This window comes from Nipponia nippon, unplaced genomic scaffold (assembly GCF_047370975.1).
Source record: "Nipponia nippon isolate SJK-2023a ecotype South Korea unplaced genomic scaffold, ASM4737097v1 scaffold_11, whole genome shotgun sequence".
NCBI lineage: Eukaryota > Metazoa > Chordata > Aves > Pelecaniformes > Threskiornithidae > Nipponia > Nipponia nippon.
Window position 1 is genome coordinate 29,359,843 of NW_028262302.1, and position 18,548 is coordinate 29,378,390.

Sequence of the window (18,548 nt, forward strand, 5' to 3'; positions counted from 1 at the left end):
CCCACCCGCGCCGCGCTGTTATTGCCCCATGGGGCTGAGGAAGGGGCAGGGAAGAGGAGCCGGAGCTTGGCGGTCAGCACGAACCCAGAGACGTGAAACCGCAGCTCCCCGAGCGCTTGCCCAAGCCAGAGCTGGGGGTTACGAAAGAAACCGGCGCAGGAATTACGAGACAGGAATTAGTCTGTTCCAGAAGTCAAAGTTTTTAATTTTTTTTTTTTGTTTTGAGGACACCTAAACACGATTTCACCCCTTCCCCACAGCAGCAGAGCCTGTTCCTTGTTCCCCGATGTCACCTGCTGGCATCGCGGCGTCTCCCCGGTGCTGCAGGCCGCTCCAGCTGCAGGCGAGCTCTGCAGGTGACGGACACAGCTGGTACCGGGCTCCAGCGCTTGCCGTTACACCTCTCGGGGCAGAGCATCTGCTACCTAAGGCTCACCACTGAAGTTCCACAACATAGAGTTCCAAAAAAAACAAACTACAAACAGGCAGAGAGTAGCGGTGCTTTAACATCTGCAGGTTCACGACAGTTTCTCAGTTCTGACAACGGACAATTCCCCAGTCCCCTTTCTCTGCCCTTAAGCATTTGTGGCAAAACGTGAAGCCGTTCCCTAACGCTGCAGCCTAAACCAGGACTGCTCGCCCGTCACCGCAATCGTCAGCCTAGACTAAAGCAACGCTCCTGCAACAGCCCTGGCGCGCCTCCGTCGTTCCCGCACGGCCCCTGCAGCCCCCGGTCCCCCAGCAGGGGCTCCGTAACTATTTCCACATCGTCTCGCTCGGGGCTGGCCCTTCAAGGTGGACAAACCCAGAACTAGCTTTAGCACAGGATACAGCTCCACTTGCATTAAATACATTTATTGCAAACGTCTTTACACAAAAATAGGTTCTCTCTAGGCCATTCACATGCAACTTAAAGGCAAGAAGCACCTACCTACGACGATACAGATATTTAACCTATACAAGTTTAATGTTTGCCGCGCTTGGTAACGTTATTACATCTTCTTAGAGCTGCTCGTCCGTGCGCAGCCCGGTCAGAGGTGGCGGCAGCGGGCTCAGGAGCCCGAGGTGTTGTTGCTTCCAAAGCGCTGATTGACGCTGTGCAGCAAGTGCTTGGGGAGGCAGTTCCAGGAACTGGCCAGCATCTCCTTAAAGCAAATGACGGCTTCGAGGCAGAGCCTTGGGGAGAGGGAAACACGGCCCCGTTAGCACCGTCCTCGGCAAGCGCCGCAAGGCACGCGCGTTCCTCACTGCTATTTAGGGAGGGCTTGCTCTCGTCGATGGAGCCGAAGGCGTGCTTCTGAAAGGGCTCCTCTGTCCTCTCAGAACAGGCTGCCGTTCTGTCGGCATTCTTTAGGGGCAGACATGTTTTCAAGTATTTTAGGAACATAAGCAACGGGTCTGGCGGTAACCCTGCACTACCTGTCTTAGGTGGAGACGCGACAGTTTAATGTTGAAGTCTTGCTTTCTTACCTTACGAGAGATCTTGGTTGTAGCGAAAACACAAGTATTTCATTACTGTGAGCCTGGGGTGGGGAAGGAGAGAGAGAGAGAAGCAGTTTGGTTATGTGGATTCACATCATTGCAGCGGGAGCCAAAGCAGCCAAGGCTCGCGCAAAGGGAGCCTGGAAAGGAAAGCAAAGGCATGGCGCCGGGGGCTGGAGAGGCCGGCGGTGGGGAGTAGACTGGACTTAAAAAAGAATCACAAAGGCAGCAGACAAGCTGAATGCGGAGCTGCTCTCCAGATCTTACCACATGGGAAGTTATGGGCGCTGGGGGAACTACGGATGAATCAAAAGAACTATCTAGTGCCACTTCGTACAAAGAGCCGGAGGGGAACGGGCGCCCAAAGCGGCCGGGCTCCCATGCCCTCCCTGCGCAGCACCTCTTGCTGTCGGACGCGACTGGGCTGGCTGCAGCCCCGGGAGGTGCAAAGCTGCCGTCAGCACAAGTGTGGGGGCCCTGCTGGCCCCCCCGTGCTTGAGAGGAGAGAACGGGACCACCCCCCGCGGGCAGAGCTCCCAAGTCTGCAGGGGAGCTCCTGGCACGCATGTAACCGTGCTCTCTGCCAGGGCCGAGCCGCTGGCGCGTAAGGAAGTGTTGCCCCGCTCGTCTGCCGCTCGCCCGTTCCAGCTGACGCCCGCTGGTTCTCGCACTAGAAGGTGCTTGTTCCCGGTCTCCCTTCCCAGCCAGCTGGCGTTTTTACAACCTCGGCACACCCCCGTCCCGGCCGAAGAGCCCCGCTCTGTTCAGCCTGTTCTCAGCAGGCCTCCCTGCAGGCATCGCGGTGAAGGAATTACTCTGGGAGGGGCTCCCTGAAAACACCCCCGTGAGAAGCACAGGGCAAAGCTGAGGCAGTAGCTGGGAGATAAGAACAGGCTCCAAGCGCAAGACACGTGTGAGGGAAAGCAAGGCGTAGTTTAAATAATGACCAATGACCTGGTTTCCAGAAAAGCATCACAACATTTCCCCTTCGAGCTTGCTTTGTGCACCTTTGTCAGTCCTCACGAGATCACGCTGCCGACTACCAGCACCTCGCACTTGCTGAAGCGACAAGACGCCACGGCTCCCGCAGGAAGGGCCGGGCTGCACAGGGAAGGGCAAGCTCGAAATAAACTTACAGCTTTAGAATGGGCAAGTAAGTTGTTGGCACAGCCCCCGAAGACGATCACCTCTCCCTCTTCGCTTGCACAAGCGGTATGCCACAACCTAGAAACAGAAGGCAGCGCTGCATTAAACCAAAACCCCACCCTGCTCCGTAACGCACGTTGAGGAGTTGCATTTACAGTTAACACGTGCAAGTTTGCCCTTCCACCAGTACGCGGTAGACGTGACTGATTCAACAGGAGTTTGTGTTCAGAGAAAGAAACCGTGGGCTGCGTAAGGCGTCCTGGTTAGAGCGGGGCTGAGCGGCGGGCTGCCTGCGAGCGCAGGCACGTCTGAAACCCACAGTCCTGTCGCCTCCGGAGGACGGCCGGCACGATCAGCTCGCACAAACTTTATTTTCATGCCTCGCTTGAGTCAAAAGACTGACCGAACACAGTCAGTCAGATTTTGTATCGCTCTCCTAAGACCTGGGGAAACAACTGATCTCACACGTGCGTTCAGCACCAACACGTCACCGTCCTCTGCTCGAAACGGGGGAGAAGCGGGTGGGGGCAGCAGCTCAGCCCTGTTACTGCCCCGGGAAAACAGACGCAGGAGCGAGGCCAGAGGGGCAGGCCGGGAAGCATCGCGGCTTTAACTCATTTAACCTTGGAGCAGAACGCTTCCCCAGACAAGATGGATCACAATAATTCACGTGACGCGAGTGTTTTCAATGCCAAACACGTGCATCACAGTCGTTCTGATGCTTTTAAATTGCAGGTCATCATCTCTAATTTGCTCAGCAGGAAGACAAAAATATCCTGGGTGCGCACAGGATTAGCCACCAGCGAGGATGCTCAAACCAGTGACACCTGCCCGTGGCCAGTTTGCTGGCAGGGCAAGAACACACAGGTCCCAGTTAGCTCTTGTGCTGGCACTCGCGGCTCGGACACCTCTGCAGCCAGGGGATCAAACCCTAAATCCCCGTGTTTCCCGCTATTTCCCAAACGGTGAGCTACACGCCACCTCCAGCCCCGGTCCTACGCTGGTATGCATCTCGCGTTTTGTGTGCGCGCTCGCTACACCTGCGTTTCTGGGGTAGAAGCTGGCATTTGTGTTGTTAAGAAAAGCGAGTGCTGTACAGAGGAACGCCTGTCCTCTCTCTGACAGCCAACGCGAAAAGCCTCCTCATTCTTTTTAATAACTTTCCTGGAAAGTGTCTACCGTACCTTGGTTTTTCGGAATAGTTATGCTCAAACTGTATCCACTCATTCTTGCTGATACAATAAATCCAAGCATCACCTGAAAACAAGCAAAACCCCAAATACAAACAGTACTCTGGTAGTTCTTCCATGTTTGCTGCAATAAACATGTACTCTGGTGTAACACGGTCCATTTTTGTTCTTAAATAAATCAAGTTTTTTAGGAAAACGCCTATGAAACTTTGGGCTGGCTATTTGAAAACAGCCCTTTAATAATGGTTTATGGGAGCGAAGTCAGAAGGGAAAGACGGAGAACTGTAAAGCTCTTACTAATTGCAGTTTGCATTAGGTACATTTTTAGAGCAGACTGATTTCTATAAATAACAGCGTCTCAATGCACTGGGTGACTCCTGCTCTGTGAAATTCGCTGTTGACTGTAAGGAGCTGGATCACAAGTGCATGGAAGGAATTCAGAAAGAATTTAAGGTGACTAGGCAATAATTCAAGCTTCCGTGCACAACTGTTTAGGAAGGCAAAGACAACACACCATCCCTCTGGAATGACTTACTTAGTGGCTGCTTGTCAGTGGTGAATCCTCCAAAGAGAAAGAGGTGGTCTGAGGAAATCGGCGTTAAAGAGTGCCACGATCGGCCAACGGGGCAAATGCCTTGCGCGATTCTGGATTTCAACAAAAGCACTGTAAATTACACATGTGCTACAATAAAATACTGCTGCTCTTCTCTGCTCTGATCATTTTTCAGGTATTTGAAGGATGCAGCTTCATACTGCGCAGAGCTCATGACCCAACGGCAAGTTTAATTTCTTTAGACACAGTAAAAGAATTTCACTCGTATCGATACTTAAAAAAGCCTGACAGCAGGAGTCAGCAACTGATCAGGAGGATTGGTTCTACCCGAGTTTACTTACTTGCTGGAGTTCACCAAGTTTCACTGGAACGATTAGAAGCGAATAAAACCGGCATCTTCACATTGCTTTACAAACAAAAGAACTCAAGTTTTAGTACCTACATTTCATTCCACTCCCACGTATCCAAATTCAGGTAGTAAAGATCGTTCATCCTGGACTCCTGCAATAAAGCAGACGGCGGCTGAAATACTCCGCTCGGGTTTCAGTAACACATCGTGCAACTGGGCTGGGGCTTACTCTGTATCGGCCACCAAACACGTAGCCTCTGTTCCCCACCGTGGCGCAGGCGTGAGCTGCTCGTGGTGACGGAGTTTTACCCTGGGAAAAGACAATGTGAAACAAGGAGGTAAGTTTATTTGATACAATAACAAAAGAGAGAAAAAGCCATTTCACCGGAAACCTGCAGAAGATCAAGTGAAGAGGAGGTGGGCTGAAGATGCCCATCACAGACAAGAAGCGGCGCAGCTACGGCCACACGGGGCACCCGGGGGGCGCGGTGCGACAGCGGACGCGGTGGGGCAGGGGCCGGGCTCCTCCCAGGTGAGCTCACCTGGACATCGCGCTCAAGGCAAAGCAAGGTCTGACCGTTCCACAGATCAGTCACCCGAGGAGGTGACAGGCAGAACTGAAGCCAGATTTAAGGCCAACAAGGCACAGAGAGTGAAAAATCATCCAGTAAGTCATTCTGTGTGCAGAAACTTGCTTTTCTGGGGGGATGGAAGCTCAGAAAACTCATTAAAAATGTTGTTTGGTTGTTTTTTTTCCCCTCTTTAAGTATCAAGGTATAAATTTTGCTTTTAGAGGAGGGTTCAGCCAGTCACAGAGGACCTCAGACTGTAAACGAGACAGTGACATAATAAATCATTAAACAGTATTTTTCTTGAGTGACTTCTGAAATATTTGAGATCTGTACGTAGTAAGACAAAGCAAGTCTTTGGTAATCTGCATAAGGAGTTACTTCTCTCAAATTTCCTTTCCTCCAATTGTGTGGCAATATCCCTCCACGTGCCTGTTCCTGAATACTTCTGGGACACTTCCAATGGCGTCTATTTGCAATTACGGAGTGTTTCGTTTCGTTTTGACCACAGTTCAGCACTCAAGTGAGATGTACCAAACCGTCACATTACAGCGAGGATGACAGGAATCCATACATTCCATTTTCCTGAGCTCCCCATGAGCACAATGCCACTGAAGCATGAAAGCAAGCAAGTCAACAGGAAACAAGATGACGGGAGAAAGACAGATCAAAATAAAAGGCAGGTTTCCTGTTTTTGGAGAGGAGCGAGGACCTAGGGAAATGAATGGTTTAAATTCAGTTTAAACGGCCTCAAGAATGCTACTGAATAGGCAGCAGGTAATTTTTATTTTGAAGGGGTGTTTCCAAGGCTAGTTCGACCAACAGTGTTTCAAACCCCTCTTACCAGTCCTTCTCCTCCAAGCACGTTGTAGGTAAGACTGCAAACACAACCTAGTGACACCTCACGGAGCCCATATACAGGAGAGAAACTAGCAGCCCCGCTTTGCTGGCACAAGAGCAAGGTACGGGGAATTACGACAGCTCGCTCAGGAAGCGCGAGAAGGGAAGAGAGCCCTGGTCAGAGAGCCCTAAGCTTTACCTCCTGGCCGGGTTTCCTCCCCTGGCTGGAGCAGACAGACTGCATGTCCCAGGAGGGAAGCCAGAAGAGCAGAAACCAGCAGTGCTGCAGACGCAGTCCTTCCCACCAGCCACAGCCAGGGCGAGCGGCCTGCGATTCATCCCGTGGCGAAAACAACTTCGCACTGAGACAAGATCAGCTCCAGACGGCCCATTTGTGGAGTCCCACTCTCAGGACCCTGCAAGGCATTTCTCACATAGAGCTAGCACTAGGGATTTCAAAGGGCTCTTCCATCTTTTCTGACTCCTGGCATTTAGGGACTGGTTTGTACCCCGAAGAAGGCAGGATCACAGAGCACCTGACAACCAAACACTCGGCAGTCAAAGACTGGTGACGTGTAATCGAGGCTGCAGGGTGGAGCGGGAAAGTAGAAAAATGTATTTTGGGTGAATTTCTGTGCTTCTTGCTTGCAGGCAGTGAATCACATCTTCTACAATAACGCCAGGGAGATACAGACTAGAGATAGGACCCCGCCATGAGATACAACCGGTTGAGACAGCGTCCCACTGCGAGGTAACCGAGTGCACAGCAGGCACCGCTGCTGGGACAGGCCGCTACCAACCCCGCGCAGCTACGCCAGGGGCCGGGTTATCAGCACCCTCTTTGAACCTGACGCAAATTAAAGCAGTGAGCCCAGGCCTAGCAGAGCCATGCTTATTTTTAAAGGATGCTACAAGAGATAAGGCACACAGCACACATATTGCTTAAGAGCTGTAACTTAATTAACGGACATAAGGCTAATAATTACCGTAGTTATAGGCTGGCTCCAAGTAAAAGTTTCAGTGTCCAGAACATGCACGTGGTCGTTCCACCCTCTAGGAAGACCTGAATTCTTTAAAAATATTAAATAAGCAACATTTTTTAATAAGCACTAATTAAATGTTAAATTTTAAATAGAAATTACTTCCAGGTTTACTTACCCAAAAAGAGGTTTCATCAAATTCAAAAGTTCCCCGTTGTTTCCCTTCAGGAAAATAACCATAGCCTCCAAAAAATATTAGCCTGAAACAAAACATGCATCAAGATCATTAGAAATGCTGGCACGTCTGTTGCTACAAATTAAACTTCTGTAAAGGCTGTGCTCAAACAGAAGGCAGGAAAACCAGGGAAGCTCCTTTGGCTTCATTACTTCCAATATGCCTACAATGCAAGTTTTCGGGGGGGGGGCCCTGTTTCTTGCCTAATCGACCCTACCACCCACATTAAACCCCTCTGTAGCCACTTCCCAGGCCTCCAAGCTTTGCTCTGGTTCCGAACGCGAGGCTCCCAGGCCTGCTGCCTGGTCGCTGCGCTTCAGCCTTTGCTATCAGAGCTCTCACACAGCGGCTACAGTTGTTTATCCCTGCAGTTTCCTGCCTCCACCCTTTCCATGCCCTCTGCCTGTTTTCCCTGACCCCGAAATGTTCACGAAACAAAGGGACAGCATTACAGCTTGGGCACGGTCACTGCGGAGCTGTGTGCCAGGCAAGGCAGGGCAGGAGGAGACCAAGGGACACGACCTGAAGAACAGTTATTATGAGCAGGCACTCATCTGGTTTTACTGTTCTTTTTGTTTTTAAAAATGTAATTTAAGTTTTACGTTTGGGTTTTAGCACATATTAGAAACTAATGGCATGGCTTTGCCAGAAATTTTTATTGAATTATGAAGTAACAGAAAACAATCTACACCGCCTAACTGAACACCCACAACTCCAGCCTTGCACAGAGGTATGTCTAAACTGATCACATCAAGCATCGTAACAGTAAGCTTTCTCTCCACGTCAAGGATCTGCAAACTAGCACCACGGGCAATCTCCTATCTTTTATGAGTCTCTGCAGCAAATCCCACAGCAAATCCCATACCAGTGAGCTTTGTCTCCACGTAACGGACAAAGCAGCACAGCCATCTCTAGCGTTACACACCAAGATCACCATACACGTTCAAACACAAGGACATACAGCATCCCTGATTTCCTCTGCCTCAGCAGAGCCAGAGGTGATACAGCCAAGGCCAGTTGTGCTGACAGGCAGAAGATGGCTGTGCTGTCCAGGTAGGGTTTCGTAGGTAGCAGCTTAAACGCCTACCCTGACACGACAGGACAGTAAGAACCTGTGACCCTTGCTGGTTGTCACCAAAGAACAACTAGAGGCCCCTGACCATCACCTCATATTCGCATCAGACCTCCTCGGCCCCTGGCATCACGTACCCCAGCAGCACTGCCCACGCCGGGCGCCTGGAGCCTGCGGAGAGAGCCCTGCTCTGTGGGGATCAGCCCTTCCAGCTTCTCCCGCAAGGGGACAATTCTGGCCATGTGAGCTGTCACCTGCGCCAGAGCATTTTGGAGTTCTGTCCTCTGGAAGCCAGGAACCCTCCGAGAAACCAGCCCTGGGTCGCGGCTCCAAGAAGAGAGCCAAAAGCCCCTGAGCTCCCCTGAGATAATTCACGTCCATCCCCACCTCCTCAGCAGCTGGGATACAACAAGCCTGTGGAAGCAGGAACTACAACAGGGGCTTTCCTCAGTCTATCCTCCAGTGCCAGGAGGCTGGAACAACCTCATCGCACAGCTCCCTGCTGAGGGGAGTAGCGCTACACTAACTGAATAGGGGAGGAGGGTGCAAGGCAACAACGACGTTTTGCACGTCAGCTCATCTGGCTTCAACAGCTTCTCCTTGTCTTCCTCGTCTTTTCCAAGGTTTGCAATGCCAAAAGGCCTTCTGGCATCTCTGGGACACTATCCCCACACATTAAATCAGATAACATAAGGAGTTCATCTAACACATTCCTTGTTTTGTGCCACCAGCACGAAACACACCGAATTAAGCACCGAAAAAGCCACAGGCAATTTTAAGATTAAACTGGCTTCCTGCTCTTCAGCTATCAAAGAAATGCAAGCTGTCCCACAAGACATAACCAAAAGACTGCATTTTGTGTGATACGGGGAATCCTAGAACAGGCTTCTGTGAAGAATCATTCCCGATGCAATTGCCAAGAGGAATGACGCTGATACAAGTAACCAGGATGCAGTGTCTATAAAGCCATGTACTGAGAACGCACCGTGGAAGATTTGCCCGTAATGAGCCTACGTTTTGGACTGTGACTCACACAGATACTTTGCAGCTTACATATGCCCAAACTGGGAGTGAGGTTTTTTTGCTTATCAACCGTTCAAGGATGGAACCGTGTTAAAAGGCTGGCTGGGGAAGAAATCCAGCATCTTCCCGAAGCTCGTATGTGCTGCAGGCAAGAACTCCTTCCGCAGCTCTTGTTCAAACAAAAAGACACAACAACGACAAGACCAAGAGTGATTAAAAGCAAACACACACGCGAGGACAGCTGTGCTGACTTCGTTGCTGGAGCCTTACTTGTTTTTGTAAACCCAAACGCCAAGTTTGTCCTTTGATGAAGGGGGTACCCCCTGACACTCTACTCTGACCCACTGCAGCACTTTGTCCGTGGATCTGGAATTTAACATGTAGAACTGTAGAAAATAAAAAGATTTTTTTTACCCACACAGTTAGCTTAAAGCTTAAGTCTGACTGATGTTAAAATATTAACTTTGAATTAGCATGTATTTGTATAGAAATACTTTAAAAGTTCTTTTCCCAGCTGCACAGAGCACTGACAATGCTTGGAACAAAACAGGGATCCCAAGATCCTTATCTTGTTGCAGACTCAAGCCCCAAACACTTTTTTACTAAAGTAACAGGACAATGGACATTGTGTTGCACCATCCGAAAGCTGAAATGGGATACAATGAAGGTGTCTACAGAGTAGCAGTTGTCTTACAATAAAAAAAAAAAAAAATCTGTTACGGTATCATCCCTTCTCTGCGTCTTACATCATTTTACATGGAGAGAAATAGCTGATACACATATATAAACTAACTGAAATATAAGAATACCACAGCAGGAAGGAATCAAGTCATACTTTGTAAATGTAGTTTGATTCAGACTGTTTGCAAGCATTGCATCAAGCTACTTTCAGTTTATATTTAAGAGCGAGGCCAAAAAAACCTGTTTAATTTAAACCACGCTTCCAGAACATCAGAAAATATTCTCAGAGACTCCAGAGAAGAATAACATTTCAAACGACTACAGTGCAGTTACAAATCACCTCCTCGTATTATTTCAGTGACCCCTGGAAATTCCCATCTTTCAAAAGAAGCAAACTCAAAAGCACCAATGCAATACAATTTATAGGGTGAATTGCTCAAGAACAACCGCAAGCAAAACAAGTAATAGGTCGTGGTGTTTCTTCAGTGGCGTAAAGCCAGCAGAGTACAGTCATCGTGTGAAATGATGCAGAGCTGAAGGCTGACCTGTTTTACAAATGTCACGTTATCCGACCTGTGGCAGAGAAATTAATACACTGAACTGGTAAAAGTCAGCCAGCTAATCACCTGCATGGAAAAAAAACCCCAAGCGGTAGGCGCCGTATTTTGTTAGTCAAAACCTCTTGGGCAAGCACAAAAAGAACACGGCTTCAGCTAGTTGACATCTGGGGAAGCTGCTGACGGGATGAAAAAGCTGGTTATCTGCCTCCAAGAACTAGAGACAGCCAGCAGATGAAAATATTATACTGCAGAAGCCATGGAGGACACAGTGACTGGGTACACGTCAGCATCCCCTGTTACTCACATTTAAGCTCTGCAACAAGATCCAACCTGTCCAGTCATTCGGAAGAAAATGCTTCCTCGATTTGTTAAGATTATACATTTCTTGCTTCGGATGGATTTTAATTAACTGAAAAGGCTACCTCCAGTTCATAAAAAAATGGGGACAAAAGCTAATGAGGAGAAACTTATTTGTGAGGAGGGGTCTACCTTTAAATGACTAACCTTGTTTGTATTGCCACGTGCATGATGGCCTCCAAATAGGTACACCACTCTGTCTACACACACGGCACAACTTCCAGACATGGAAGGCGGAACGTCTCCCTCTGTTTTACTCTTCTTCCTAGAAGCACAGTTTAAACTATTTTATCTGATAAAAACGAACAATAACAATTTTATCTGGAGTGGAATTTTATAACGCTAGCAGTATGTTTTTAATTACGACAGGTCATTGTGGACCATTCAGTTAGGAGTTCTTCGCACCCTTGCAGGTCTAACACTTTACCACACTAACCTGGCATGAGGGAGGCGGGTGGGGAAAAGGCAATTTAATTAATACATGTTTTGTGGGGGAGCAATCCCGTCTGCCCAGTTCAGGAGTTTGGTATGCCTTTCCTGTTCAAAATCCCAGAAAGATCCTCAGGCAAAGATGATGCACCTGTCTAAACTGAAGGTTTCTATTTTGCTACTGGATGTTTGTAACCATTACAACCACAAAGGTAAGCTTCCAGCCCATGTCCAAGGCTCTCCCTAACCCCAGGGGGGGCTGGAAGCACGGCTGAAATGGCACTTTCTGCAAAGCGCTGAGGGGACTTGGCTTCGCAGCGCAAGGCCCTAGCTAGCTACTGACTTGGAGCGCTGGATTCCCTTCTCTCCCACTACTCTGCACGCAGGTTTCCCACAACTTCCAGGCTCCCAATGAGCTAAGATGACACAGTAGTTTCTTTGGCTGCATCAACGTTTAAAAACAACTTCTTAAAAGGCCAACAAATAAAAAACTCAGTAGGGGTTCCCTCCCCAACGTTTCACTGTAATCAAAAGTGGTACAAATACAATTTTCAGGTGCTATATCCTATACCAGGCATCCCAAAACACTTCACACTGTTGATCACGTACTCCTGTTCAAGCTGCCTTTCCTACTTCACCTTGTGAAAACATATCTGTTGTTTTCACAGAAAAAAAAATATTTGGAAATATTTTACATGTTTATGCAACAGTTTGATAGGTGGGAACAAACAGATCAGGGAATTCTCTCTCTGTTCAGAGACCCTTAGCATGCTTTCTGTACCAATTTAAGAATTTATCTTTTTTTTTCCCCCAAAAAACAACAATTAAGTTAATTATTTACTGTACCATCTTCCAGTTTCCATGTTGTAGATCCATATTTCATCTCTAGGCAGATAGAAGTCATAAAATCCCCTCACTTGGGCATTCTGCAGAACAGGTCAGAAAAGAAAAAGGAATGTCAGAAGGATGCTCGACATACTGACTTACAGACTCCTGCGAATGTTTACACCTGCCCAGAGATCTAATCACGGAACAGAAAACAGCCGGAGCGGTGCCTGCTGCACTCCTGCACCCCTCACCTGCACGGCAGCCCTCGAGAGCAGGTATTGGCCCATTTTAGCTTCTGCTGGGGACCAGACAAGCTCCCAGCAGAGCCAGACACTGGGGTAAATGGAAATTAAACCTTTTCCTAGCCCAAGCAGGACATCCAGGGTGCATAAATGAGCCAAAATTTCCTTTTTAGTTCCCCCACCCCTTGCATGACACCACCAGAATGATACACCAAAGCTTTGCCTTGCGCTACCAATTTATTTACTGAGTTCATTGACAATTCATCTTCATTCCAGTCAAAATCTTAAAACGACTTGGTTCTGCTTGCAGTACACACGCACCCCAGTGTGACACATAACCAACCCGCAACCATTAACACGCAATATACAGTTGTGCTGATAATGCTGTAAATAAAAGCACCATTTCGCACGGCGTGCGTTTCAAATCAGACAGTATTTCCTTCTCTTCCAACAGACACGTGAGTTGACAAAGGCAAACAATACCCTGCATCCCAGAAAAGTTATCTGTTTGCCAAGATCTGCATTTAACACTCACGATTCATTTCAGTATTTCAAAACTCTTAAATGTCATATTCTAATTTGATAACTGGAGCTTTTCTTTTCTGGGGGAGGGATAATTTTACAGAGTCACTCCCAAACTAATGGGACGTAATTACCAGCACCACGGGTGGCAGAAAGCTTACTTAACAAGGAGAACAGCGTACCTTATAGCCTCCCCAGACGTACATGCAGCGTCCATCAGTGACTGCCACGTGCCCGCTGCGCTCAGCAGGGCTATCGTTCTCCAGCTGCTCAAAGCTGTCCTCAGCTGGAGCTGGGAGCTCTTCATCTGCCTGCAGGTCTTCGTTATCATCGGCCATTTCGATACAGCGCTACGTGCACAGAATAACACACAGTACGGAGCGTTGAAAACCAGCAGGGGAAACCACCAGAGGAAAAAAAAAGAGTACTACACACTGTTCTTTCTTTCACATTGATGTTTCAGTGGAAGAAGTTATCCCATCAGTAAAGAAAGTTTCAGATGGGGATTCCTCAGTTGTGTGTAATTTCTAATCGTTTCAGTTGCCAATTTAAGCCAAGGTCTCTATCTTTTTTTTAAAAAAATCACACTTATCTATAAATACATGAACCGATGACCAAAAAAACAACCCACAACGGAATAAATTTGAAAGCTTTGCCTACAGCATGGTTTTCACAAAAGCGAAACCCCCTGCAGCTTTTCAGGCAAAGTCCCTTTGGGCTGCCTAAGCCAAGTCTCCCGCACACAAACCCTCCCACAGCTCTTAAATGCAGGACACATTACCTACACTAAAAAAAAAGAAACACAAAACAAAGCCCCTTGCTGGCAATGCTGGCATGCAGAAGGCCAAAACCCTGGAAAAGACAACAGCTACGCGCACCCAGCCTACGGCTCCCGAGCACTGCGCAGCTCAGGGGCAAGAGCAGCCTCCGCGCCAGGGCTCTGGCACGCAGGAGCCCCAGGGCCACGCTGCCGCTGGGGTCACCGGCAATTCAAAGCCCCAGCCGCGGGAGGAATCAAGCCGGGAGGAGACGCTGAAGTCAGCCCTGCCAGGTCATCCGGGAAGCTGCCTGCAGGCTCTGCCGCGGCCCGTAATGGAGCACGGGGACCCCGAAAAGCCAAAGCCGCCTTCCACTTAGGAGCCACTCCCAAGTCCCCTTCTGCTTTAGCTTTCCTACAGCTATGACTCAAAACTGTCACCACAGAAAGACCTTCCAGGCACAGATCAAAAGGTCAGGGAAGCTGGACAGTCCAAGCAATGGTTTTGTGCAACCGGGCAAAGCGGGAGAAGTGAAAAGGACCGTAACGAGACAACCAGACCCTGCACTCACACAAAATCCTCGACACCTACACCGCTCCTGGCAGATTTTCGTTTAATTTGCATGGCTCCAACGATGGAGACACTACACCACCTTCGGTAGTTTATTTTTGAGCTCTAATTATGCTTTAAATTAGAAAGCTTTACTCACGCCTCAATGAAATCTGTCTGCTTTAAGGTAACCAGATTTTTACTGACCTCTCCCCAGCGACCAGCGTTCTTTATTTTGTTTTTAACAACTTCAGACACACTGGACAACTTCTGTCCCCCTTCGGCAATTTTTTAGTCCCGTAGTGAGACGCTTCTCACGACTCGCTGCAATTCCCCATTCCCTATGGCTCTGCCTCGCCTGTCCGCACCCCTCACGACACCGCGACCGGCCAGACGCGGTCTCCTCCTGCGCTGAGGCAGGCCCGATAGATTTCATCTGTCGGGACATAGCCGTACCACACGACCCAACCCGAGCAGCAGCCGCACTGCGCTGAGCAACGCGCCCTCACCGCGCTCACCAGGCCCTGTAACAACCCCCGGCCCTTCCCGCTTTCTGTCACGGTTCGCGCCCTCACCGCCCGCTCCGGCGTCTCCCCCCGCCCAGACCCGCGCTCCCGAGCCCCTCCGGCGCCCTGCCCAGCCGCCTCCCCTCCCGCCCCCCCCGGGGCCCGGGCCCTACCGCGGCGGGGGGCTGCGGCCCGCACAGGCACGGCCACCCCCTCCTCTCTCCCGCCCTCCCTCACCTCAGCGGCCGCGCAGCGACAACATCCGCCGCGGGCGGCCGCTTCCGCCAGCGCCGCGCAGGCGCCGTCCCCTCCCGCCCCGCCGCGGCCCGGGCCCGGGCCCAGCCGGGAGCTGGGGTCGTTCTTCGTCCGGAGGAACCCTCTTCAGCCGAGAGGTGACAGGTTCTCGGTGTAAAAAAGCCAGCTGAATCTTTGCGTAGGGTTTACCACGTGTAAAACTATGGCTCTGCTGCAATCCCCAGTCACAAACCTGCCCTTTGTGATGCAACTTTGCTCCGAAAACTCCTTTCCCCGGTTAAGCAAGTTCTGCAGACTGTCAAAATGTCAAAAAAAATCGTCAAAAGGGGTCGCGATTCAACTCTCTATAAAATTTTAATGACTGCGCTCCTGTTAACTAAATGTTTGAAACAGAAAAATAGCAAGTACTACATACGCTCTTTTTAACCAATAAATAAGCATTTTTTTAAACAAGAATTAAATATAAACTTTACACATCCAAAATACAATATACAACCTAGTTCAAAAAGGACTCCTTGATTACAGAAACATAGTAAACCCATAGTACGAACGGCGCGCAAGCTTTCCTATACAGCCGGTGATGCCGCTCAGGGCAGCTTTTTCCTCAAGGTCCGCGGTTCGCTTGTCCGTTTTCCTACTTGGAGTAAGAGGCCTGGCGCCAGTGTTGGGGCAGGTGGCCAGAGTCTGGTGGGATCAAAGAATCAGATTCGGTGGTGTTAGCAAATTAGTTACCTTTCTCGAGGCTGACAAGTGTGAATCTTCCGAAGATACAGCGTTGAACTAATTTTATCTTTCCATAAAGGCTGATGGGATAAGGCTGTAGTAAGATTTTAGACTTAAGCCGTATTTTATCCAACGGAAAACATTTTGTATCATCTCTCACCTTCAAAAAGAACAAGTTATATGGACCGTCTCATTAAGACCACAACAGCAGAAGTTAACAATATATACAAACGAAGTTTTATCAGTTTTCTATAACGCAGAAAACAAAAAGAGACTTCCATAAAAAGGATTTCTTTGTTCTCAAACTTCACTTAGAAACTCAGCTTAACATACAGTTGTTCTGTAGCATTAGTAAAGTTCACTAACAAAAGACTTTGCTGTACATCGTAAATAAACCAAGGTGCTCAACAGTTTTGTTGCCATTGTTCATGTGGTATTTAGTTGACTTTGTCTTTCCGTTTCAGCTTTCTTCTCTTGCCGGTGGTTAACTGCAGCCCAGAAGGTTATTTTTTTCAGCACTTGCTGCAAAAGTTTCGATGGCAAGCATGGTATTTGATTCTTTAGGAGAGCTGCATTTTTACCAATGCAGTCAAGACACAACCTGAAGAAGGAGGAAAAAAAGGAGAAAAAAAAAAATATTTAAGTATATGGTCTCTAACCTAAAGACCTGTGTGTAAAAGCACAGCGCCATAACGATTTACACCAGACTGGTGCCAATAACCTCAACTCACCTGAGGAGCGAATAAGGTTGGGTCTGAAATATCAACAAGTCACTGCAGTGACCCTGGTCAACAGAAAAAAAGAACCATCAAAATGACAAACAGCTTATCTCGGAAATACTGCTATTTTCTAGATTAACGTAACATTTATTACCACATGCATAATTTCAAACTGAGAATACTTAAATAATTATTTATAAAGAATCTGAATAACAAATTCCTTTTTATGAGCCTAACAAGGGCAGGAAAAAAACCTCACAACTTACTTTCCAAGAACACCTAAGGTCACATCTCACAACACCTTACGATATGAATGAACCCAGTAGTATCAGCAATTGTATCAACTTTATTTCAATTTTAATTATTGTAGTGCTAGGATTGCATTATTCGGTTTACTGACTGTGTCCATGAAATGCAAGTCATCTTTGCTTCCACCAAACACCATCACTTCTCCTTCCTTTCCAAGGCAGGCTGTATGCCACAATCTAGAAATAAAATTATAAATATAATTAGTGACCAAGTAACAACAAGCAGTTGTGTGTTATCAGCAAAACAAATCTAAAACCTCAATGTTTTTAAGGGTTTCAGAGAAGCAGTAAGTTTACTTGCATATTAACCTTTTCACCTCACACAGACTCTCCTCCATTCTTCATATTTAAGTTTCTTTTCAAAAGACTCTCTTGCTATAAGGACATAAGTTCCTTTTAACTAAAACGGAAAGGTCACTTTTCTAATCCTGTGATTCCACTGCTTAGGCACAGAGCCTTGAAGTCTTACTGGCCTCGCTGCTTACCCAGGAGAACTTTACAATTGCAAGTAACGTACGTTACAAGTTGCTCCGTGAGCTGCAGAAACACTAGAGCCTGTTCTTTATCAGCCCGTCTCTCAAGGCAGACCTTCCGTTCTTATGGAAGAATGGAGAACAAGCACTGAGCGCTCTCTGGAGCGAAGCCATTACGAGAGTCTCTTTTCTGTGTGGCCATTTATTTGCACAGAGTGTGTTGGGACTTAGTATCTCTGAGCCTCCTACTTCTTTGACACGTGTTACTGTGAATCAATTGACCCATTTCAATGCGGGCGGGCAGGAGAGGCGGCCGGACGTGCGCAGAGCACACTAATGTAACCCTCACGTCTTAGGAAACCAAGACAAAGACATTATTTCAGAAGTCTTCAGAGGTAAAAAATACCACCTTAAAATATGATATTACTCATTTCTTTAACAATATAAAAGGAGAGAGCAATGTGACTATTCATCTCATGAGAATTTTGCTCAATGATTACGTGTCATACAGAACAGTATTTTGGACATTATTTGACTTTTCTGTACGCTACTGACATATACTTTGTCTTACTTATCTCTACTTCAACACAACGTTACAGTGGAAAATTTTCAGAGAACAACTATACAAAACAAGCTTTTGCCAAGAACAGCTTTTCTTTTCCTTTTTTTTTTTCTTTTTAAATTTTCCACTATTTCTTTAATTCGCAATTAGAATTCTAATGGCCTTCAGATTGTGGGGTTTTCGGTACTGACTCTTATCCCTGCACACTAGGATGAGAGCTGCAGAACACGAGTTATCCTGTTTCAGTTTTACGCTTCCCCCAAAGGTGCCTGGGGATCATTTTCTGTGTGTCAATTACTTCCATCACGCCCACAAGTAAGTCTGGTATTGTGCATATAAAAGCACATGGTATAAAAAAAAGAGCGAAACAAGATCTGACTTGTATAATCTTGCTTTTACAGAAACAAAGGTTCTGCTACTTCAGCAGCTACAATTTGCTAGATTTACTTTTTACTATCAGCAGATCAAAATCTATAGTTTTTCTGTTGGTGTATCACCACTGAGGTAAACATCACAAGATGATTAGCACCACAGAGCTCTGGCCCTTTAAGTCTACTTAACCAGAATAATATGCACCACTGAAACTTTCACGCAAAAGTAAACGTTCTCACTTTCTTACTCCATTCACATCACTAAT

General features: G+C 47.7%; 2 protein-coding genes across 4 annotated transcripts in view; both read right to left on the reverse strand.

Moving 5' to 3' along the window:
* Window positions 1–180: 180 nt before the first annotated feature.
* Window positions 181–15,204, reverse strand: KLHDC2 (kelch domain containing 2). 2 transcript variants are annotated; one of them, XM_087746919.1, is made up of 14 exons: window positions 15,109–15,204; window positions 13,241–13,408; window positions 12,313–12,392; window positions 11,185–11,302; window positions 9,710–9,825; window positions 7,288–7,369; window positions 7,116–7,199; window positions 4,950–5,030; window positions 4,814–4,872; window positions 4,354–4,463; window positions 3,813–3,885; window positions 2,619–2,706; window positions 1,471–1,523; window positions 181–1,176 (listed from the first exon to the last, which is right to left on the reverse strand). In XM_087746919.1, the coding sequence occupies exons 2-14, from the start codon at window positions 13,394–13,396 to the stop codon at window positions 1,053–1,055; spliced, it is 1,224 nt and encodes a 407-aa protein (XP_087603045.1). In that variant the 5' UTR covers window positions 13,397–13,408; window positions 15,109–15,204; the 3' UTR covers window positions 181–1,052. The 2 variants fall into 2 exon arrangements, with proteins under 2 accessions (XP_087603045.1, XP_087603044.1); XM_087746918.1 differs by having other exon boundaries at window positions 15,045–15,138.
* KLHDC1 (kelch domain containing 1) overlaps window positions 15,204–18,548 on the reverse strand; it is a 30,579-nt gene continuing 27,234 nt past the window's right edge. Inside the window, exons 12-14 of one of the 2 annotated variants that reach the window (XM_087746921.1) lie at window positions 16,969–17,053; window positions 16,581–16,633; window positions 15,204–16,450 (exon numbers count right to left, since the gene is read on the reverse strand). In XM_087746921.1, coding sequence (XP_087603047.1) covers window positions 16,276–16,450; window positions 16,581–16,633; window positions 16,969–17,053 — 313 coding nt within the window. In that variant the 3' untranslated portion in view covers window positions 15,204–16,275. The remainder of the gene's footprint in view (window positions 16,451–16,580; window positions 16,634–16,968; window positions 17,054–18,548) is intronic. The other variant, XM_087746920.1, reaches the window with a different exon arrangement.

Excerpts from the sequence above, each read along its gene's own strand:
- KLHDC2 (XM_087746919.1), bottom strand. The coding sequence starts at position 13,396 with ATGGCCGATGATAACGAAGACCTGCAGGCAGATGAAGAGCTCCCAGCT. Across the intron at positions 5,031-7,115 it reads GGAGCCAGCCTATAACTACG|GGTAAAACTCCGTCACCACG; the intron begins GTAATTATTAGC and ends GTCTTTTCCCAG. Across the intron at positions 1,524-2,618 it reads TACTTGCCCATTCTAAAGCT|GCTCACAGTAATGAAATACT; the intron begins GTAAGTTTATTT and ends TCCCCACCCCAG.